The following is a 23,060-nucleotide window of genomic DNA, read 5'->3' as shown; positions in this document are numbered from 1 at the left end:
TCCTTTCATATGTGCTGTTATACACAAATTTGCAATGGAAGCTCCCATGCCCCTCAGGAATTTTTGCTAACTCCACATAAAACGGATTACTCTAACTGCTTCAAATTTATCTGTGGATATATTGCACAAATCAGTAATTTAGGTAAAAAAAAATATGAAGATGTTTTATGACTAAAACTGATGATATTGCAAGTTAATGTTTTTGTTTTGGTCAGGTACATGCACTGAGTAACCGGCTGTGAGCAACAGGCAGTAAGCGTCATGGATATTGGTGGCACTGCTGTATACCAGCTGGGACAACTCATAAAATGCAAAGAGCTTTACAGCTATACCAGGGAGAAGAATACAGCTCAATATTTCATTTTCCAGTGTAGTCCTTGTAAAAAGTTCTTTTTTATAAAAATTCTTATTTAAGATGCCTTACTAAGCAACTATTACTTTTGACTGCAAGTTCCACACACATCACAGCATGGAGAAATGTATTTTCAGTATGTCTTTTGGGGTCATTGTAGCTATTTCAGATCAGCAGGTAGAAGCCTGACATGCATAATAGAGTGTTTATTTCAATGCAACTATATACACCAGCATTCTCACAAATCAAATGACTGCAAAGACCTACAGATCCCAGCACAGAGAAAATACTCCAACCCTTACAGAACATTCAAAATGCCAAGAATTACTTAGTGCAGAGGAAACCAACTGCAAAAACTAAGAGATTGCACCTCATGGCTGAAGTGGGGTTTTTTGCCTTTTAAATGGTCCCTTCCTATCTTCCCTCCCCACAAAGAGAGGGAAGCCACATAACACAAATTTAATTTTAACTAGAGTCCTTGATTTTTGATAAAGCATGTCTTTTTCAATAGTTGCTAAAAGATAGGATGGGACAAGAGAATGGATTATCTAAAATTACTAAAAAAAGTCATAAGAACTCACTTTGGTAAGTATAGGAAGACATACGTTTGGTTATTCAGACACTTATTTGTTGCATTTATGCTTGTTGACACAATTTGGGGTAAGGGCAGCCAGACCCACGCGAGCGCACTGCAGACATTAACCACTGGCTGCAGAGTATCACCTTCCTTTGGTGTATTTTCCCTGCTCAACCTCACCTTGCTTTCATTTTCCATCAGTAAGGAAACAGTTGCAGTGAGAGCCCTTTAGAACGTGAATGCTCTGATCAGCCAAAAGGCAACTTCAGCCTTTGAAATTATAAAGCACTATGCTGAGAAAGCTGGAAATACCCACACAATAGAGGTATTGCTCTATCAAGCTTGCCTCCTGCAACTACCACTGCAATTAAGTTGGTATTTCTCCCCCACTCCCCTGCAGTGATTTCCATAGTAAGGAAAAGCAGAGGCCAGGCCAGGCGCTGGGCACGATGCTGCTCCTTTTGGTGCTTTTTGAGAGAGTAAGGGGTGGAACCAGCCAAACTCCCTGCTTCATGCAAGCCAGTGGTTTTGCAAAAGGTACGGACTATCCATACTCTGGAGAATATCCCTTCACAGATAATCTGAAGGCAGAACATGAAGGAACAGAAGATGCTCCACAAGCTGGAGAGGTCGCCACCTCTGAGAAGCGCCAAACTGTTTTATTTTAAAGGTTTGTGCTCTAAGGAGGGGAGGGGGGAAGACTCCCCAAGTCACTTTTGCAAAACAGGAGTTAAATCCAGGATTTAAAAAGAAAGAAGAAAAAACCTTACGCAATTAAGAGATTTACATTAAGAAACACTAAATGATATTAAACACACATTTGTTGCTTCTTCACAACACTAGCTTCACAGAGGAGTGCTTTGTGTTATCTACTCAGGGCCCTGTTAGATTTACCTGACACACCATGTCGGCTTTAAAACACTCAGTTCTGATTTGACAGGGAAGTGAAACTCTTCTGGAAAAAATTAATCCAGCTACATACAAGAACAACTGTTCTTTCCCCATTTCGGGTGTTAGTTCATATACGCCATGCACACACACTGTAGTGACAGGTAACTATCATCCCATGTATAGAAGACCTTTACATAAGAAAAACTATAAAGTTACATTCAAATTATAAAACAAAACTTGTGCTGAACAACAACGGTTAAAGTCTACAAGAACTAGAAAGACCTGAACAGTGTCATGCAGTCTTAATTTTGTTCATTTTCCCACCCACAGGCTGCAGACTGTGCATCACTTCTTATATAAAAGAGATACGAGCAGTATAGTTTACACCACAACATTAAATTTGCATTAGCTATAGAATTAGTTTTCTCATCCATTTCTAGAATAGCGGTGCTTAGAATGAGGCTAATGCATTTCAAAAGTTTACCTCGTAGATCCAGAATGCGAAGGCAGGATCTTGATTTACCCACAAGACACAAGGGAAGTTCAGAAATACTAAAAATAAATTTGATTTTTTTAGTCTTCCCCCCAAACCCCCTTCACCTCTTGCTTTTAGTCTTCCCCCAAAACCTCAGCGTTTATAATAAGATTTTAGTACTCAGCATATTTAACATCCAACTGACATTCACACTTGACTTCTAGTCTGAAGAAATACTGAATACGTGGAAGTTGAATATCGGCTTTAAAGCACACTGAAGTAAGTGTATCCAGGACGATCACCGCATCATGGTAACTGAAATCACTTACGCTTTTTTTTTCCAGTAAGGGTCAGGACACAGCTCCCTAGTTTTACCTCCCATAGCTTTAGGATTAGTTTTATAATTGCCTTAGCCTTAATATGATTTCATTTTTCGCGCTCCTCTGCACAACACACATTGCCGTTCCTGTAAGAGTCAGGGTGCCATTCTGCACACGATAGCCTCCCCTCACTATACAGTCTCTGTTCATCTCTTCAGCATGAGAAAGAAATGCACAGCAAAGACACAGGAGTCTTGCATAAAGATATGCTGTGGTAAGTATTGCTGGAGTCTCAGGAGAAACACCGGGCAGTTTAGCAGACGCTGGGAAGCCTGGCTCTGCATCAATAGACTTCTGCCTGTTCACTTCCAACTGCTTGCAAACGAACTACAAACTGGTGCAAGGACCGAAAGTAAGACCAAAGAGGAAAATGCAGCAATGGATCAGACCCATCATTTTTTCACAGTTAAAAGGTCCATTATTTAAAATTCATAGACCTCTATAATAACACAGCATATGTAATAGCACACTAAAACATTGCAAATTTTATTGCAGAATTTAACAACACTGAAGGAATGACAAGGGCAGTTCAGAGACACTAAAACCTATCTATATGACATCACTGCAATTACATCACTGTATTGTAAAACAATATATTAATAATTTGGAACAAAAACCACCCAATCAGGAGCCAAGAACCTAAGGAGTTTCTCAAATCATTCAGATGGACGACTTTATTTCTCTTACAGATACAGCCTTATTTGAAGTCTTCTCATCAACGATTCTTCACAAGTTTACTGAGGCAGAGCCATTCCTTTTTATAGACACTTATGCAGTTATGTTTTGGCATTGGTTGTCTAAGATGTTTTCCAGAAAAAGTATTACCTCACCTTGTACTGCTCCTGAATTCAATTATATTGACTTCTTGACTTGACAAACCCACAATGCAAAAAAAATACAATCCTAACGTATTTGCACGTAGAGAGCTGAACTAATCCAATATGTATAGCCACCTACTCCATAGGATCATACCAGCACTCACACAAATGCTACAGAAATCTGCTTTCCCCTTCTCCCAAACTAGTTGTGGCACCAAAGTAAAAAGCATTTTTTAAGTATTTTAACAGGAATGCACTTGCGGAACTGCACTGGGCTTTGACATTAGCCTACCAATTCTTATGCATTTATTCTTTGGTGTCTGAAGTTTGAGAAAATTTCCCATTTCTTCCAAATTAGAAGAATAGCCTCATCCTACCACCTTGTTTTAATGTGTTCTTCCCTACACAGACGTATCTTGAAGTATGAGGGACCACCCTACCATTCCTTTTCTTTGCAACCATTTCAGCCACAGCAAAACGGATGAGCAGGCAACTGATCCAGGCTTGTGTCCAGACTACAAAGCCTGAGGTCTTGTCGAGGGCCCTATCCACAACACCACAACTCAGCTATATTAGATTTTATCTTTTTTAACCAGTTAATTACGTCAACAATAGAACAGACTGCATACAGTTAACGCAGCAGTGTTTCTTGGGACGATTTGAGGCTGCCAACACAAAAAGACTTTAAAGCTTTTAGAACAGCTAAAAGCTAGAAAATGCGATATGGTGGACTGCATCCTCCCACTCATATAATGCTGGTGTCTCAATCCTTACTGTGCTTAATGTATATGAGAGATCCATGTCATGAGCATACTGTACAGCTGTTCTGAGTATTGAAATAGATTTTTAAATGAAGTATTACTAGTTAGAAAAGCATACATTTTAACACATACAGAAACATGCAGACCAAGACTCAGCGGCCACAGTTAAATTTAATCAGAATCCACACTCCATTAGCAGCTGGAAGAGTTCCAGAAGCCGTCTGTGCCCTTGGCCATCTGCCAAGACCACTGATAGTATTTTAAGTCCCCTGAAATTACAAGGATGTATTCGAATATGCCCATTCTCCAATTTTGGTACAGTATTTACAATTTTCTTTTGTTGTACACATAAAAAGTAGCTGTCTACCTCACCACCAATACATTTGCATTTTACAGACATACACAGACATGCTCAACATCACCTGAGTTTCAAATATGTTTGGTACCTTTTGCAAAGCTGCTACTAGCCTTTACACTTCTAGACTTCTTCAACCATAGGAAAGCGAGGCACTAGTGATACCTAACATGAACAAACTACAGCTAGCATCCAAGATTTGAATTCAAGTACAAAATTTAACCTATGGGGATAAAATGAAAGTTCTCAAGCACTTACCAGCACTGTCTATAAGTCTGTTAGAGCCAACCATCAAAATGCTTGTCCAAAAACCTCATCCAAGTCTACTGCTCATTGGAGTCACGACACACGCTGATGCATAGCTCTTACAATAGCATTGTGCAGAAAATGCCAAAAGGAGGAGGAAGTGTTAAAACCAATCACAGTAACTAAGAGTCTTTATGATACAATATCAAAATGAGATAAGCTAGTTCAGACACACACCAAGAAAGCTGGAGAGTGTTACATCTCCCACGAACAACTGTACATGCATGAAGTCACAATTCTCTCCGGAGACCTTCAGACAACAGTATTTTATTGATCTAAGGTATCAGAAAACATCCAGGTTATGAAAAAGAAGATCAAGGTAGATAGCCGTGAGTAAAACTACTCTTGCGGAAACAATAGTAGAAAAAAAAACAAACTCAGAACACAACGCTCTGGTTCAGTAGCGGTTCCAGAATACTCTGGAAGTATTTGATGCACATGCCCTATGCGGAGTCAAGTCAACTCTGAAGAGTCCTCAAGCCCACACTGAGACCTGCCATCATTAAAGAAAAGGCAGAGCTACAATATTTGCACAAAGTGGGTGCATCGTAACTCATGCATAGCCTAGAATCTGGTCTTGAAAGCACATTAATACACAAGTACTGCCAGGTATCAGGTTTGATGTATGGAAGCCTATCAGCATTAGGAAGTGAAAATACTGATTGTCAGAATAACTGCTTGAAACTCAGAAGACTACTGTACAACACAATGCTGCACTACGGCGTTGATTTTGTTCATCATCTCTTGATGGCCACTTAAGCCATCTTGACAGCCAGATCCAGCCACCCACCCCGCTGGCATTTGAGAGACCTTTTGTGGAGCTCAGCTAGTGGAGGGTGCCCCAAGCAGCACCCAGCAGTCAGATCAGCTCAGGCGGCGGGTTCCCAGCCTCTTGCTTCTCCGCTGAGCCAAATGACATGGTTTGCCACTTGGCAAGCGGGAAGAGTCTCACCTCCTCTTCCCCTCTCTACCAACCCCTTTGATAAGAAAGCAAGTCGATTCAGCTTATGAACCCAGCAAAAACGAGATCAAAACAAAAGCCCAAAACACAGACTTCTTGCCAGATTCATCTCTGGTCTTTTAACAAACTGAATTGATTTACTGGATGATCAGACAAATACCAGAGCCAGCATGAACTAAGCAGTAGGAACTGGGCCTCCTTTTATTAAAACCACAAACACGGTTGAGAAGGGGCTTCATCAGAGTTATTTACCCCTTTATCTTATACCACAGGTAGTGCTGCTGATCTGCTGCGATTTGTACTGATGGGACACAGTTTAGTAGAAAGATCACATAAGAAAAGACAAATAGGTCACTGAGGGGAGAAACCACTTGAATTTGAAGCACATTTTTTATTGGAGTGGCACAGAGAAGAGACTTATGCCTTTCTGAACAAAGACACAAATTAAAATGGTGTGTTGGACAGCAGTAGCTGCAGAAGAGAAGTGTTGTTTTGTTGTTTTTTTTTTTTTTAAGTAAACCAGTTAACTACTAGATGTACCATATAGAACACGCAGCAGCACGCTGTAGCTGCACAGAAAAGATGTGTGTCGTTTCAAGTAGAGGCCTTTTACCTTTTCTGCCCATGTAAACATTATACCTGCTTGCTCAAGACAGCTATAGAGTAGTACCGCTGTGAGAGTCTGCAAGTGTACCCAGCATGGCTGAAGTTAAAACTGAAAAGAACGAGGCAGAAGGGATGCGAGACACCAAACCCAACATCTCGCTCCCATGGCGAGGGGGACACTCATTGCCCAGCTGCTCCCTGCCGGGCAGTCCTGTCTACCCCTTTTGCACTGCCTCTTAATTTCCTAAAAATATCTCCTCCTCCCCAAAATGATACTTTTCCTGCTGATTTGGTAAGTTAAAACAGCTTGGCCAAGGGTCCAACACTGAGGACAGTGAAAAAAGGAAGGAAAGAACAGGACCAAGACCAACAACTCCTGCTGCCGAAAGGAGGTAAAAGTGAAGTAACATTTAAAACTGAACCACAGGTTAAAGTTATCCCTTCCAAGAATCCAACCAGGAACACATAGTCACATTCCCTAAAGACATATAGATGCAAACAATCTAACGTAGCATTACCTATAGGGCAAATTGTTATTCACAGTAAGCATAAGTTGTCCCTCGGGGGAAAGATTTACTAAGACACAACACTAGACTTGAAAGGGACATAGCCACACAAGCATGAGAGATGCACATTCAAAAATAGAAGGGAAGAGATTCTAAGCACAGAAAAAAGGATACAATTTTTTTTCTGTAGAAAGAAGATTTTCCATAGTCTCACATAATGCCAGGAAGGAGTGTCATCAGAGAACTAATTGAAAAAAAGAACACAATAATTTTCCCATTTCTTGACAAAGATGCAGGAGAACAGTTTGCTGAGATTTCTTTACCACTTACTGCAAAAACCACAGCATTAAAACCAGAATACCAAGATGGATTAAGTCCAATACATTCATTTTTAGGTTCAGCAACAGACTCAGACTTGATGTCAGTGTCTCCCACTGGGACAACCAGAAGCACTTCCAAGAGCCCCAAAAGCTACCACGGATAAGGACTATCTGTATTCCAAAACTTGGGGGGGGGAGGGGGTTTTTTGTTTTTTTTTAAACAAATTCCCATACAGAGACTACACCTTAATTTCCTTTATACTTTAGCTGAGTAGCATTTGCTGCAAATATGCCTGAAAAGCATTTCCACTAAGAAACTGATATTTAAACTGTCAATATCAGAGTCATCAGATTTTACTGCTTCTTTTCATGACAGAGAAAGAGCAATATTGATTAAATGTTAAGAGGAGTGAAGCTAATTAGAAGAGACTGATCAGACAGAATCTGGTGTCTGTTGTTAGAGGACAACAAGCTCAAGAATAAACTGGCTTATTAGGGTAAGTCTGTTGGTAAAGTCTTAAGCAGCAGAAACTTCAAGTAGCAGCTGACTTAGAGATTTCACTTTTTCTTCTATTGCTCCTCCTCTTGAGCATCACCAGAAGTAACACTTCCCCAAGTTTCAAAGTCACCGGCCTCTGTGCAGGGAGAGAAACCAGTACAGCCCAGAAGAGGATCTGGTTCGCAGCTGGCTTAGAGCGAGACTCAGCTTCTCCTCTACAGCGAGGAATCACACAGCCCAACTCCCAACGTGCTCTCTTGACCACTAACTGCTCCTACCAGTGCTTAAAAAGGACATGAAGAATCATTTTGTACTTTTTTTTTCCTTTAAAAAAAGGAAAGAGCAACTCGCATCCCATCCCTGTCCTCTCCACTCTTCCCACCTCCAGAGAGGATGAGTTTTCAGCAGGACCCAGGGCAGACTTGGTGGCCACACGGCCATGCTTGGGCTGCTGGCCAAGGGGCTGTCCCCTGACCACGGGAAGGAGAGATTTTAGGCAGGACCCCCCCCCGCCCTGCTGTTCCATCCCATTTGCTCACTCTGACAACAAAGCCATGCCTTTATTGAAAAAAAAACTTGTCCAGAAATCGGAGAAACAAAACTGCACCCAAAAACATGTAGACCCTCAAATAAAATTCCCCTCTGTCCTAGGAAACACTCTCCCCCTCCCAGATGGAGAGAGGGAAGGTGCAATGCCAGCTTTAGATCTCTGGAAATCTTTAGGAGCAAAGTCATTACACTGCAGCATTACTGGCTTCAGGTTAGTCATTTCATGCTTCCTGACCTTAAGTACCCCTTGGAAAGGGGAAAAAAAAAAGAAAAAAGAGCTAATAAATAATTGAAATAGTTCATTAGTAAATCACTGTGTAAAGTTAACAAGATTAATTAAATGCCTTCAGTTTCAGAGTGCCGGAGCTAAGTGACAAAGAAAACATCACTTGTGTAAAGATGCTTATACACAGGAAATATTTTATATTTCCAGTAAAGCAACACAACAATTATGAAGTCATAGCCTGGACAGTTAAAAGACGATTAATGATGTTGTGGAGAGATTCCATTGGTTGTAAGCTTAACTCAGCCTTGAAGCAATCTTGCACTATTTTTTATTTAATTCAGATTTTCGGTGGCAATTACCATTCCGGAGCTTTAGACACCCACCCCGTAAGCACAGATTTCGCTGCCCGTAACTGGAGCAGGGTGACTGGCCTAGGAGCAGAGCTCTAGGCTGGATTTATTTGCCTGCATTTCTATAACTGTTTTATTCGATATGCCTTCCCGAAGGAGCTGCAAAGCTGCCTGCTCACAGAGGGAGCTGTGAAACAGGCAGTTAGTGCAGCAGCGAATCCCGCCAACTCCACCAGAAGCCCCAGTCAGATTCTCCAGAGCACCTTCCTCCTTGCTTTACTTCAGCAAATATATGTACATGCACAGGATTCTCAAGGCTTCAGAGAACACTTCACAAAGCAATAGGTTAATTAGGCAGGAAATCAGCTGTTCTGTCCTGGAAGATACAGTTAAATTCAACAATAGCAATCTTTTGCCTAGTCTATTTCTAAAAAAAAAAACAAACCCTGAAATATTAAAAAACTGCAGGCTCCCCTCTGTTATGCAGTGGTAGTGCTGTGACTCACCACACAAACTATTTTATGTTCACAGAGTCTAAGAGCCAAGCATTTTCATTCCTGGTTTGTCAGGCTCGTTGAAAAAGTGGTCTATAAAGCCTCAATTTGGAAGAGCCATTATGGCAAAACAATCCTAAACAAAATCAAATGCAGGAGGTGGGACTGGACCCCTTCTGCCCACCCTACCTCAAGCTCTAAGCCATTAGATATAGCTGAAAACTTGGCTAAAACTAACTGGAAGTTAGTTTTGTCAGACACATGCCTGTTTTTCAAAGACCGGTTAACGAGTTTGGCACAAGTTGTAGGGAGATTACTGTATAGCACGACTGCATCAACAACAATACTATAACAAGGTTTAGCATTCCTGGACTAAATACATTTCAACAACAAAGAGATCATTTTCATAAACTATGTACCCTATGTGGTTACAGCCTGCAGAACTGTATTTAAAATACTTGGCAGATCAAGCACATGAGGAGAGGGAAAAACATAACTCCGCACACTAGACAACTACTATTATCCCCCAGTGCAATCTGGGATGGAAAAAGTGGGGTGCATAAGAATCAGGGAGCAAAGCTTCGGATATATTCGGTAGTACCTGGAAAGCTGAGTTTTTGCATCCCTCAGCAGAGCTGGGTGGCAAGGAAGGTGACACACAACAATAACTTCTGCGAAAACCTTATTTTAGGGTTCAGTTCCTTAGCCTATCAAATAAGGGGAAAACTGGCACAAAACATAGCCAGCATGAATCTGACAAACCAATTCTGAGCTCAAACTGGTCAGCTCGGGTAGCAATGGTAAGCAGCAGAGAACACAGAGCTTAAGGATCATGCCTTACTATCTCAGCCCTCCCTGTTGCTTCTTGGAGATGTAGTATTAAGTTTCATCATCCAAGCGATGCACGCCAGCTCGCCCCACTGAGTCAGTTTTCAGTAGCAGGTGAAGAAAGGCAGGGAAGTCTTTGCAGTAAAAATACTTGTCTTGATGAGCAGCCGCGCCACTTCCATCTTGAGAACTCTACACAACCAAATCTATGTTCTTCCTTTAACCTTCTTCCCCCAAAGGGCTTTGGCTTTTTTATATTTTAACAGTTCTTGCCATGTCAGAAATTGGTTCGTCTCCCAAGTTAACCCTATTCAAAGTCTTTGACCAGTAAGTCCAACCCTCACAGAACATTTCAAACACCTCCCCTTTTTTCCTTTGAGGAACAGGCTATACATGTGTCACAAGACACATATCAGCATGACACAGATGACTCAGGTTCCTTTCGGTTTTGCTTATCAAGAAGCTAATATTGGTCAGAATGCAAGTCTGACTGAAGAACAAGCAACCCTGAAACATTAGTTGTGTGTTTATATGTGACACAAATCTCCTGGTTGATGTCTTCAGTTCAGAAAGGGGTCCCAAATAAAAGCAAGCAAGTTACTTCAGCTTCAGGTGTTACTTCCCAGCTGAGTGCAAGGATGTCTACGCCCTCAGCCAACTCAACTACGGAAAGTTAATACACATTGATTTAAACCATCACATTTTAATTCCACTTTGCAAACAGAGTAACACGGGCTCCCTTAAGCTATGAGTGCAGTTTTGAAATTACTTTCCGCCTTGCTATTGAGGTAAACACGCAGACATAGCAACAGCTACTGAAGTGACGGAGTTGCTGTCTGCCAGCTAGCCATAGTTCTGTAACCCTCAGCTCCCTCTGTTCTTAATTAAACTTGATTTCTGAACTTCCGTTCAGCATTATGCCACAAAAATAGTGTGGTATCCTGTGACAAAGCCAAACAAGAGGAATGTATTCCTGTCCCTAATAACTCTTAAGATATGTAGATAAACAAGCATTTTTGCATGCCAAGTAACATAAGGATGGCTTAGCCACTTCAGGAACACAAAGACACCCTCCAAATTACCTGTCATTACATACGTTTTACTGTAAAATGGTTAGTAATATGGCTTTTCAGTAAAGAAAAGTCTTTGCATTTTGAAGGGCATTCATAACGGTGTGAACGAGACCTCAGGCACATCACTCCAGATTAGTTAGCAAGAACAAGCCCATTGTAAGGGTTACCACTGTTCACATCCCAATGGACCTTCTTCATCTTTCAGGTGATCAACGCATCATGCAGGAAGAACCACTTCTTTCAGGCTTTTCCAGTAAATTCTTAGGTGCTCAGCCTTTATTGTGAAGCAAGTCATGTTCAACCAGAAAACCTTAGGAAGTCATTCACCGGAAAATGAAAAAGTTGATAACTTAAATATGAAAGCCTGAGAGATTTCCTCAACAAGACAAGAATATTAAAAAATATCCTACCATATGACACCTTCCAAGGAGAAAGTTGCCATATACCTTTTCTGAAAAATTCAGCAAGTACAAAACAATATCTGTAGAGTAATTGGCTTGAAAAGTGAACTAAAAACACCACTGCCAACCTCAGATAATTGCTGGGGGTGGGGTGAGGGGGGACAGGAATCCTGACAAATGGTAACTGGGACATGTGGTAGAAAAGGAAAAAACCTTCAACCAAGAAATAGATGTAGAGCACTAGCAAGATTCAAGATGCTCAAGACTTCAGTGCTGTTTTGCTTTGATGTACTGCAAAAGAACATGCTGAGGAGGGACAAGGAGCCCAGGATTCTGTGAGCCCAGAGACATCTGAACCCTATTAACATCCCTGAGCCAACATAGCCCAAAGGACATTGCTCACTCAAACGAAATAACCAGCTACAACCGCCTGCAGCTGTAGGTAGGAGACAGACAGCAGCATTGTTGAATCAGCTGAAGCCCAAAATAACAGCTGGAGAAACTGCTATATCAGGAACTCCCTGCATCCATAGAAATGAGCAAAGAGGTTCTGAAAACAGTGGCTGCAGTGCTTTTTTTGCCTGCTACCAGGTATGTGTGTTTGTTAGCAAGCACTAAGGTTTTGTTTCTGTAAGTCAGTCTTACCACTTGTCTTCCATGGGCTGGGGGAACATCCAGAAAAGCTTTTGTTTGTTTGGTCCTGTCCCTTGTGCAAGCACAGGAGAAGGCTGGTTTACATGCCACAGACTGCAAGCACAGCATGAGTCTGACTGAAAACTCACTAGGTCTGACAATTCTGCTTTTGACCCAAAAGGATAATGATGCCAGAAAAATTTCTCTTCAGTCCTCCTCTGCTACCCGTATTATCACCAGAAGGGAGGGGGGGGAACATCGAGAGCAGCAGGGAAACCCTAGTTTGATCAGCCCCAAGCTGCTGCCGAGCTGCAGCACCTCGCTGAGCATCTGACACTGCATCTCAGTTCCTGTGAGTCATTTCTGAGTCCTCCAACTGCAAGTTTGCAGTGACTGAGGAGGAGGAGGACGGGTAAGGGCTTTCCAGTGAAGTCAGCTTGTTTGAGACCGCTATCTTTCCCAGAAAGACAACCAGCTCTTTTGAATAGCCAGCTGAGACAGAATGTGTTGATAAAACACTTCCTCTTCAAGGACTTACAGTAAAAATAATTTTAATTCAAGTATAAGCCATTAAATATTATCACTACTTGGACCAAGCAGTCTCAGATATGTACTTTATGAATCAAGAACAGATTTGCATATCATCTTTAAAACTGGAGTTGTATATCTTTATATATGCTGTTTGAGTAAGCATGGAAGAGATCACACTATTTTTCTTTCAGGATGGGAAAGGCTACAGAAAACCCCTATAAACAGAATAGTACTTAAATACAAACTCCAGAGGAGAGAGATCTACCCAAACAGCATCTTAGTGATTGTATTCGTTATTTGCAAAAGAAAATTATGCAATACTTCATTAAAGAGGCACAAATTTTAGAACTACTACCCTGAACGCAAGTGTTCCTGCCACTGTTCTCAGAATTCCATAGAAGCAAAAATAACCAGAACACCGTATTAGGATCATAACTTCAAAATATAAAACAAAAATAAAAATAGATATCCCATTCCTCAACTCAACTGCTTTTTCAGGTTTTGGTATTTTGCAATTTGGCTCCCATAACTAGCTCTAGATTCAGATCAAAATACAAAAAGCCAGAAAGACTGAAGCAGGAAGCTCAGAGATCAGCAACCTTGCTTTTGTTATGCCAGTCTTCTCATTTTTGCTCACCTCCAGGCAAGCATAACACATCAGGCCTGCACACTGTAAAGGCCCTGACAACTACGTACTTAAAGAGTATTTCTCTCTGAGCTCTTCTAGAAAGTTTTCTGTCATAATCATCCAGAACCCAACCCACATGGGGGTCACACCGCACCGTAACACGTGCTCTATTTACAGGCAACTTACACAGCTAAAAAAGAAAACAAGTACACTGAACAAATAGAAACACAGCCAGCAACACCGCGACACCAGAACCAGCTGTACCAAAAGTGAGTTTGGTACCCAAACGATCTAGCAAGGGTCTACAAAAAACAGGGCAACACGACCAACGCAGAACTAAACTCTGAAAAACAGCTTCAAGTCTACTTTGCAACAGGACATGCCACAGATGAAGGGCATTATATCAGAATTATTAGTTTAATAACAGAATTATTGAGGCTTGGCACCAGAAGCTAATCAGATATTGCTCAGTTTCCCTTCAGTGTAATAAAATTGTTACTAAGCTGCTTTATTTTGACTGGTCTTAGGCTAACCAAGTTGGGTATTTTCCTCTCTTCCTCCCCCAAAAGGAGGAAAAAAAAAAACAAAACAAACTAGAGAGTCAGTGACTGGTACAGCCACAGGCTTGGAATCCTACAAGAGAACACTTAAGGTAGGATTCTCAAGAGTTACTATTGCTTAGAAGGTCTTCCAAATGCTGGTGTTTACCTCTAAAGGCAACTTCAAAAACTTCATCCCCCAGGAAGCCATTACAACTTTTCTAAAGACATTTACCCTCTACCTCGATAGAGAAATTATGAGGTTAGATGGTTCAGCATGTTCCAACAACCAAGACTGAAGAGATGACCAGAGACCAACAGGTACAATATAGACAGTTCTGTCTCTTACAAAACACATGACTATTTCAAAATGTTAAAAGAGTTGAGAAATGTCTCTGTGTTGAAAGTGCAGAATCCCACAGCGAGTGTTCTCTACTTGAGTCTTTTTTTACTGTGGGCAACAGTATAACGCCAGGCTACCAAATACGAAAATTCAGGTGTAGATAGATCACTGGTCAAAGAGCATGCACCAGAGCTATCTGAGTCCCTCCAACTGTCCTAAGCAACTATAAAAACTCACCCTAAAGTACACATACATCAGCCTCTTCCCTCCACTCTCCCCGCAGCGTCTTTGCGGCTCCTCTTTAGAGCCGGGGCCGACACTCGTGGATACGGCCTGTTGTGGTATAAAACCCCTACTTATTCACTCTTCTGCATGAGTTTTTCATCTACCGCATCTCCCTGAAGGAACTTACCATAGGATCAGACCAAAGCCAGAGAGAAAGCGGAAACAATTCCAGCAGCCCCAGCTCTAGCTGGCCTCGGCACGGTGGAGGCTGGGGTTTGACTAACCTTCAGCCGGCACGAACGGGCACTTCCTCACACACAGGTCATTTTGCCCCACCTTTTCTGCTTTCCCACCAACTCCACGTTCTTTGTGCCGGCACAACTGTTTGCACGGTTGGACAACGAACTTCAGTGAATTACGGTCCATCTAAAAACTCCTCAAAATGTATTATTTTTGCTGGATTATTACTTTGGAACTGGGTAATGACTGATAAGGAAGAGAGATACGGCTGAACTTGTTAACCAGGAAGACTGGAGTGGCAGAGACTTGTTTGATAAAACGCAAACACAGGAATAGCAGCGTCGTGAGAGGTGAGACAGCGTATGTCCAAGGCATCAAGAGGGAGACTGGGAAAAGTGACAGATTAAACCGATTAGCTCAAGCAGCTGCAAGGTGGTTCTGTATGTCCCAGCCTCGCCAAGGAGCTCCACAGGCTTTCTAATAATACCACATAAGGGAATGTGATTTTTTTTCAGTTTTGTCTTACAATCTAAAAGGATCATGCATACGCTCACAGCTGTGTTAAGAATATTAAGGTTGCCTTGGGAACTTACAGTGCGCATAAAAGAGCTGGATCAGACTAATTACCTTGCCTTGGTACACAAGGTAGTTGTTCACCAAGTCTGATGAAAAAGTACTCTAAAAGGTGTATGGCCATTAAGTATTTCTACTGCAAACTATTCAACCCCGCTCTTTGAAGACAAAGCTAATGTTTTCTTTTCAGTTTGTGACAGCCATCACTACAGCATTCAGCTACTTCAAACAATTTTCACAACACCCTTATTAAACAATCTCTCAACACAAAACTAATTAACTTATTATAGAGCAGCCCAGGCTCTCTAGGAAGATCATAAGACAGATGTTCACATAGCAAGCCACATGCAAGAAGTTACCATCTCAACAATTCAAAGCTAGCCCATTTCAGCACATACCAGGATGCAGACCATGAAAACTAACAAGGTTTGTCGTTACCATCCCAGAGCGGCGGCAGCAATTTCTTAGACTGCTTGAGCTGTTTTGCCAAGTGCAAACTTGTGCTTTACCAACAGCGGAAATGAGGAAGAGAAATCAAGACTTGTTAGACACCTAAATAGTAAGCATCAAGAAGTAGAAAAACATGGAAATAGGCCTTGGGAGTAAACATTAAATAATGAATTCATATTGGAGTCCATTACCCATAACAGTAGTCATCATCACTTAAAAGTCAGGAGAAAATGAAGATGAACGTGTACTTCTTTCAAGCCTTTAAAACCTCATAGTTCAACAACAAAGATGACTAACCTCGCAACAAGTCAAGATATCTGTAAGCCAACATGACTACAACTCTGAGCGCTTCGCATTGGCGAGATCACACTGAGGATCTGTAAGCAGGTAGTTTCACCTTACTCTAAAGACGTCATGAAGCAGCATAACCTACAGCTAACCTATGGAACCCTACGGCACAAGATGTTTTCAAGGAAGCACAGAAAACAGGACTGTACAGCAGGAACTGCATAATGAGGTGAGTCAGTTATATTAAACAAGGTTGGTCACCCTGAAACTACAGGAGGAAAATAAACACCTACCAGGCTCTGGCCAATGGGCATAATACAAGTGTCTGCTTTAATGAGCAAGGAATTTAAAAAAATAATCCCCTAGAGACTCTTTCTTAAGGGAACTGGTACAGGACACTCAAATAGAATGACAAAGTTGAGTCAGCAAAACAAATTTGTGCCGCCTGTTTGCTTTGATGAACATTGTCCAGCCCTCCCCGCCGTGGTTAATGAAATTCAGTTTCGAAAACCTATAGGCAAAAAAACCCCCAACTCTAGCCTTTGCAGCACCTTATCTTGTGGAGCGGAAGAAACTACAGAAAGTAGCTGTGAAACTGCTGTCAGAGCTCTTTCCATAGCTCTTCCCATCTCTTCCCTAATAGGGGCTATTGCACATGTCCCTATCAATAATTCAGAGAAGGACATGAAGTATCACTCCCATCTGTATTTCATACAGGAATGTTTACTACCTTTAACTGAACCACAATAAATATTTACAATTTGTATTTTTACTAGTCCATCCACTCAGTTGCAAAAGCAGTACCAAATTAATTTCTGCAGCACACAGCGCCTGACACCCAAAAAAGAACCAAGTTTTCAATAAATAGCTCTTCCTGTTCTACTTCCTTCTATATACAAACATCTGGGCTGCGTGCCCAGCTGACTTTATTTAAAATAGTTTTAATTGCTTTATTACCTGCTCTGCTGTAATCAATGCTTTTTAATACATTGTTTCTTCCTGCTTCTTCGAAAGAGCCTTCTCCCATGTAGTCTACCACCATGGCCATTAAACAATTAATAAGGTTTGGGTTTTTTTTCCCAAGCTCACTGCTACAAATCTCGAGTTAACTCTAAGATCAGGAACTTTAGCTTTATTTTGTTTCAGTCATTTTGAAAAGCCACACTTGCAGTAATGACATTCTGCATGAAATACAAATACTATGAACACAATTGACAACACGACGTCCAAGCAGCCCTCTCCATCTCAAGATGGTTCCCAACCAACCTGTTGTGCCGACAGCTGATGCCATGAGTCAACGTTATAGTTCCACGTCCTCGGGGTTTCACCAGTCCCGTCATCGCTTATGGGTATATTAAAAATATGAACCCAGAAGTTATCAGCTCCCATAACTTACGAAGATATATTGCTAGTAGTAAGTGCTGTGAGTTTGGTTTTGTGGATTCCCCGCCTCTTTAAAGGAAACTGATCATAAACGTAAGTCAGTACATCATATTCCAGAAGGCACAACCTAGTTTTTAATTATTTTGAGTTTAATCTTTCTAAGGATATACTCAATAAGTACTTTTCAGTGTCATTTTCCTAGATGTACAATGTTTCAGGATAGGAAGTTCTCCGGAGAGAGGCTAGGTAAGTCAATACTAAGAAACTTGATTTATGCCACGAACCGAGCGGGTACACATTTACCTAACAAGCTCTCCAGAGCCATGCTAAAACATAAGGACAGGCTTGAATAAGTGAGCTATTTGCGTATTTGCCCGGATAAAAGTTTGTAACAGAAAAAACAAGCATGCTAGCTGAAAAATGACAAGAGCACTGACGTTTTATAGCTTTCTGTAGAGATACAGAGGATTTCCTAACGTGACCAAAGAGACCCTGGTACGTATGAGGGGGAAAGATGCATTTACATGTCACACCTTTTCCCCCCCTCCCCACTCCTAACTGTATCAGTGAATGAGTCCAGGAGTTGCGCTGGCGGAGAGAGGAGTCCCACCGCTCTCGCTCTCATGATTCTGTCCTTGTCTTGTTCCACTTTTGTTAAAAAGATCGAGCCAGAGCCGAGAGCGCAACAGCAGCACCGGGCTCACGCTGCCTCACATGAGCAGCTGACGGCAGTCATGGAGTTTATTATCTGTTGAAATCTTCACCCACGGAAAGTGTGCTCTTTCTGATGTACTCTGCAATATGCTGGGGGGGGACTGGGGGGTGTCATTTGATCCGTGTATTCTTATTGTTCCACTTGCTTATTAGGCAGCAAGTGCCATTGAGAAGTCAGGCGCTGCTAAATTTTTAGATCAGCTTGTAATCATCCAAGAAACAGATGGCGATTACAGATTCTGGGGGCGGGGAGGGGGGTTTGTTTGGTTTTGGTTGCGCTTCCCACCCCCCCCCCCCCCGACTTGTACAGTATGGTCCATAACTACATCAGGCATTCACTCTCTTCTCCTAAATATGTTTAATTTAATGGTTGACACAGTAGGTGAGGTCTCCAGCAGTCTATTCTTTACCTCAAAATTAGTTACAAAAAAAACCCAACAAGAACAAACCCGTTTCTATTAATTTTCTTCCATCTTTGGGGGTGATATGTTTCAAAGGACCTAAGCTTAGTAGTTCCCTGCAAATTCCATGCCTTCCTAACAAGCTTCTAACAGAAGCAGGCAACTGACACGAGCAAGAGCAGACACACCACCACTGTGCCCAGGACGACCATCATAGGCTGCAGAAAACACAGAATACCTCCGGCTTTCATTTTTGGCACAGAAAGCAAGGAGGGAAGAATTACTTCCAAAAGCATTAGGCAAAAAGTTACATGCCACTTCCCTTCCCTCTCCTGGAAATCCAGCAGCAGCGACAATATGGAAGTAAGAATAAGGATGTTATTAACCATACCAGTTGTAAATGAAATATTATTACAATTATGTTAACTAGCTAAAAATATGGCTTTAAGTCATACTAACCACTGAGTTTAAGTATTTGTTTCAGCAGCACAGCCAGATTATCTTTGACACAGGGTAAAAGACGGAGATAAGATCAACTCTTAATGATGCAGATGCCTGCAAGATCCAAGCGCACTGACAATTAGTCTTTGCTGCTACAAGTCATCAGTATTATAATCTCATCTGCAAAATGGGACACAGTTGCTTTCCCTTTCACTTAGCAGAAAGTTTCGTTCAGCAGCGTATTTCAGCATACCGAGAAACGAATTTACAGCTCTGAATGTGAGCACCTATTTTCTTGTTAAAGATACTTGGGTAATGCTTATGTGCTTTCCCCTTGCATGCTGTTCTAAGTTATTACTGAATTTGACTGCATTACCAAGGAGGATTTTGCATTAGGTATCTCTCTACTTCTACCTAAACAACTACTGAGACACCAAAGCAATGCGCTTACAGCTTCTTGGATGGGTGGGGGGTGTAATTTATAAGAACGCTGGGTAACGGACACCTCCCTGCATTAAGAATTCACACCTTTGCCGCAAGCCCTCTGCTTGGTGACACCAACACTCGAGATCTCCCTCTCGAGTCACGTTTCCTCCTAGGACAGGAGCGTTAAGATAACAGTTCTTGTAACTTTTTTCTTTAGATGGAGCTTCTTCAGACATGCAATTTAAAATCTGAAAACCCTCCAGAACTCAGTTATCAATTATTTTGGCCCTAAGATCAAAAAGTTAAAAAGCCTACAGAAAAAAAAAGATCTGTTTTTCCCTTTTTGTCTTCCCCGAGTGCTTCCTTCCAGTATATGCCGCATCCTGTCAGAAAACGTGGAAATGGCATCTCAGCTTCTCCATTTCAATACATATTTATCCCCCAAGACAGTAAGACTCAGAGACTGCTATTATCTCGTTAACTGATACGCACTGCACTGGAAGTAGCCTTAAATAAGATTTTTTTCAAATGACTACTATGTTCTAAGTTTATTTAATTACTGACATCATGAACCACGATCTCTGCTCATTTCCTAGTCTAACCTTTCCTTATGGATTTCTCTTTATTCTGCTCAGAAACTCAAGGATCCTTAATTCCTGCTCTTAATGAATCCACGTGCAAAATTCGTATTTCTCCCATGGTAAATTCTTAATTGCGATAACAGAGTCTGCTCCAGCCACACCAAACGCTTATTTTCATTTGCTGGGGACTGTCACATCAAACATTACAAACCGACAAGGGCAAGCATTTAACAGAGGAGCCTGCAACACTTCAACCCTGTGTTCTTGGCTAAGGAGAGATGTTTAGATTTGGACACATCAAATTAACTTTTTTTTTTTTACGCTCTCTCATTCGGAGGGATTGTGCTTCCATGTGACCCAATTCACGACTACACCTTGCAGCAGGGTAAGAGAAATGGAAGAATATCTGCAGAAGCCACAGCGGACACTCACGCCTACAACCATCATCTTTCTATGACCACAAAACCACCTTTCTCTGAGCCTGTGGTACTGCTGAGCTTGCTCTGTGAGCTCGCCCCCCCCCCAAGTATTTTAGTTTACAATTTTTAGTTGTATATCCATGAACCAGTATGCTTATTTATGATATTTTCTAATGGGGACAGCTATGTACACCACCATATGTGATCGCAGGAGTCCTGTAGAGCGTTGTGCTTGTCACTATTCACGTTGCTATCATTTGCAGGCTACTGGAGAGGTCTTTCCTCTGAAAGCGGTGGTATTTCCAGCACAAGCACATGTAGCAACAAGCTGTTGTAACAGGAAGATCTCCGCTCCCGTCAGAGATCTTCTCCCCCTCTCCCCGGGGAGACGGCCGACAGCTACCGCGCTGCCATTCAGTGGAAGTCTCTCACCCTGTAATTATCAGCTTGCTTCCTTTCACCAAAGAGGCCTGTTTGGGAACTTTGCTATGAATAATGCTAGCCACTAAAGGCTCAGAAGAAATCATGTATTTAAGCCCAATTCTGGCAAACAGCATAGCGTGCACTTCCACCGCTAGACATCTTTTTGCTTGGCAGATCAGTATCTCGTTTCTTATCGGTTCGTGACATAGGATGTCACTGCTTACAACTGACCTACAGAAAGCTGGAGATCCTTTGTCACCATTTCCTACCGACTCGGGGCTATCTTCAGCAGACTGTTTAACCTCAGCAGAGCTTCCTCTCTGCCATCCATACCACGTTGGTATGTACAGCCGAAGCATTTTCCCCCCAGACCATCACTTCAGGCACTGTGCTGTTTAACACAGACATAACAGGGCTTAGCCTTGATGCTCACCCTCCAGGCTTTGGGGCAAAAACTACCAAAATGTACACAAAGGGGATAAAAAAAAACCAACCAACCCCACGGGATTTGTATGTGTAGGAAACAAAAGGAACATCACCTTAATAGAACAGACTGCTTTGCCTGTTTCACGAAGCTGTTACAACATTCGTAGTCTAACCCCAAATTGCACGTTGACAGTTATTCTTAGGTCTCCAGGAGCAACCAGAAGCGACAATACAAACGTGCCGACTCCGCACCGCCGAGAGGAGAGAAGTTTTGGGCTCAACCGCCCCGATACCCGATTCCAGCTGATCTTCGGGGCCCCGCACTTTTAACCTGCCACCGCAGCTATTTAAAGATGTAAAGCTGCCGCCTGAGCCTCATAATGCCCCCACCATGTGACGTCTCTCCCAGCCTCCTCGTTTTTGAGGCTGAACCGCGGCAGGACGCCGCCGCCGCACCGGGGGCACGGAGCAGCCCGCAGGGTGACCCAGCGCCCCCGGACGCCGCAACTCTGTCCCCCTCCCCCCCAACCACCCCTCGGGAGACTCCGGCTGGGGCAAACTGCACGGAAAACGGTAAAAACTTCGCTGGTTAAACGCTAATGACCGGGTATTTTTATTTTTATTATCCCCCCCCCCCCCCCCCCCCCCGCCTTTTCACCGCAGTACATTTGCGCAACGCCCGCTGGCGGAGCGGCCCCGGCTCCGCCGCCAGCCCCGTCCCCTCCCGGGCACCACCCGCGCACCCGCCGGAGCGGCGGATGGAGGGGACACCGGCTGCCGCCGGCACCCCCCGGCTCGGTGGCGGCGCTCCCGACCCCCCCGCCGGGGCAGAGGACGACAACCGGCGGGTGGCTCCCGGGGGCACGTGCCTCCCCGCTCCCGCCCGTGTCCCCGCATCGCCACCTCCCCCCCCTTCCTCCCCGCATCCCCCCGGGGAGGGATGTCCCGGCGGAGAGCCAGGCGCGGCGCTTACCGAGTGGTTGACCCCCCACATGAGGACGCTGAGCAGCGGGTCGCTCGCCCGGAACAACTTCACTTTTTGCGCCACGAAGTGTTTTTTCTTGGTCTTGGTTTTACTCGCCATGACGGGCACGATGCTGCTGGGGGCCGCCATGGCGCAGCCGGCGGGGCGGGAGGGGGGGGCGGGGGGGAAACGGCGGGCGGACGGGAGGGAGGGAGGCAGGAGAGAAAGGAAGGGGCGACTCAGCGCCCCAGCTCCGCGGGCAGGCGGCGACCGGCGGCGGCGGGCTGGTAGCCGCGGGATGCCGCGCGCATCCCGGCCTGGCCGCCGGTGCCGCGCGCTGAAATGGCCCCGGCTCGCGCGCGCGCGCGCCCCGGCCCCGCCCCCCCCCCCCCCCCGCGGGGGAGCCACCGCCCGCCACGCACCGCGCCCCGCCCCTCCCCCCCCCCCCCCCCAGCCGGCGCGGGAACGGCGGGGGAGTTTCGGTTCCTGCCGCCGCACTGCGCGTGCGCCGCCGCACCCCCCCTTCCCTGGCGGTGCGCATGCGCTGCCGGGGAGGCGGCGGGGACGCGGGGGATGGAGCGGGGCTTGCGGAGGCCGACCCCGGCTCGGCGCCCTCCCGGAGAAGGTGGTTGTCATAAAGTGGTTCGGGTTGGAAGGGACCATAAAGATCATCCAGCTCCAACCCCCGCCATGGGCAGGGACAC

The 23,060-nt window shown here is 43.7% G+C and overlaps 1 protein-coding gene across 2 annotated transcripts in view; it reads right to left on the bottom strand.

The window, feature by feature from the left end:
- PIP4K2A (phosphatidylinositol-5-phosphate 4-kinase type 2 alpha) overlaps nucleotides 1-22,763 on the bottom strand; it is a 115,337-nt gene extending 92,574 nt beyond the window's left edge. The window contains exon 1 of one of the 2 annotated variants that reach the window (XM_063324671.1): nucleotides 22,366-22,763. In XM_063324671.1, coding sequence (XP_063180741.1) covers nucleotides 22,366-22,506 — 141 coding nt within the window. In that variant the 5' untranslated portion in view covers nucleotides 22,507-22,763. The remainder of the gene's footprint in view (nucleotides 1-22,365) is intronic. The other variant, XM_063324670.1, reaches the window with a different exon arrangement.
- Nucleotides 22,764-23,060: the final 297 nt, after the last annotated feature.

This window comes from Chroicocephalus ridibundus, chromosome 2, assembly GCF_963924245.1.
Source record: "Chroicocephalus ridibundus chromosome 2, bChrRid1.1, whole genome shotgun sequence".
Taxonomy (NCBI): Eukaryota; Metazoa; Chordata; class Aves; order Charadriiformes; family Laridae; genus Chroicocephalus; species Chroicocephalus ridibundus.
This window is presented reverse-complemented; position numbering and strand designations above follow the sequence as displayed.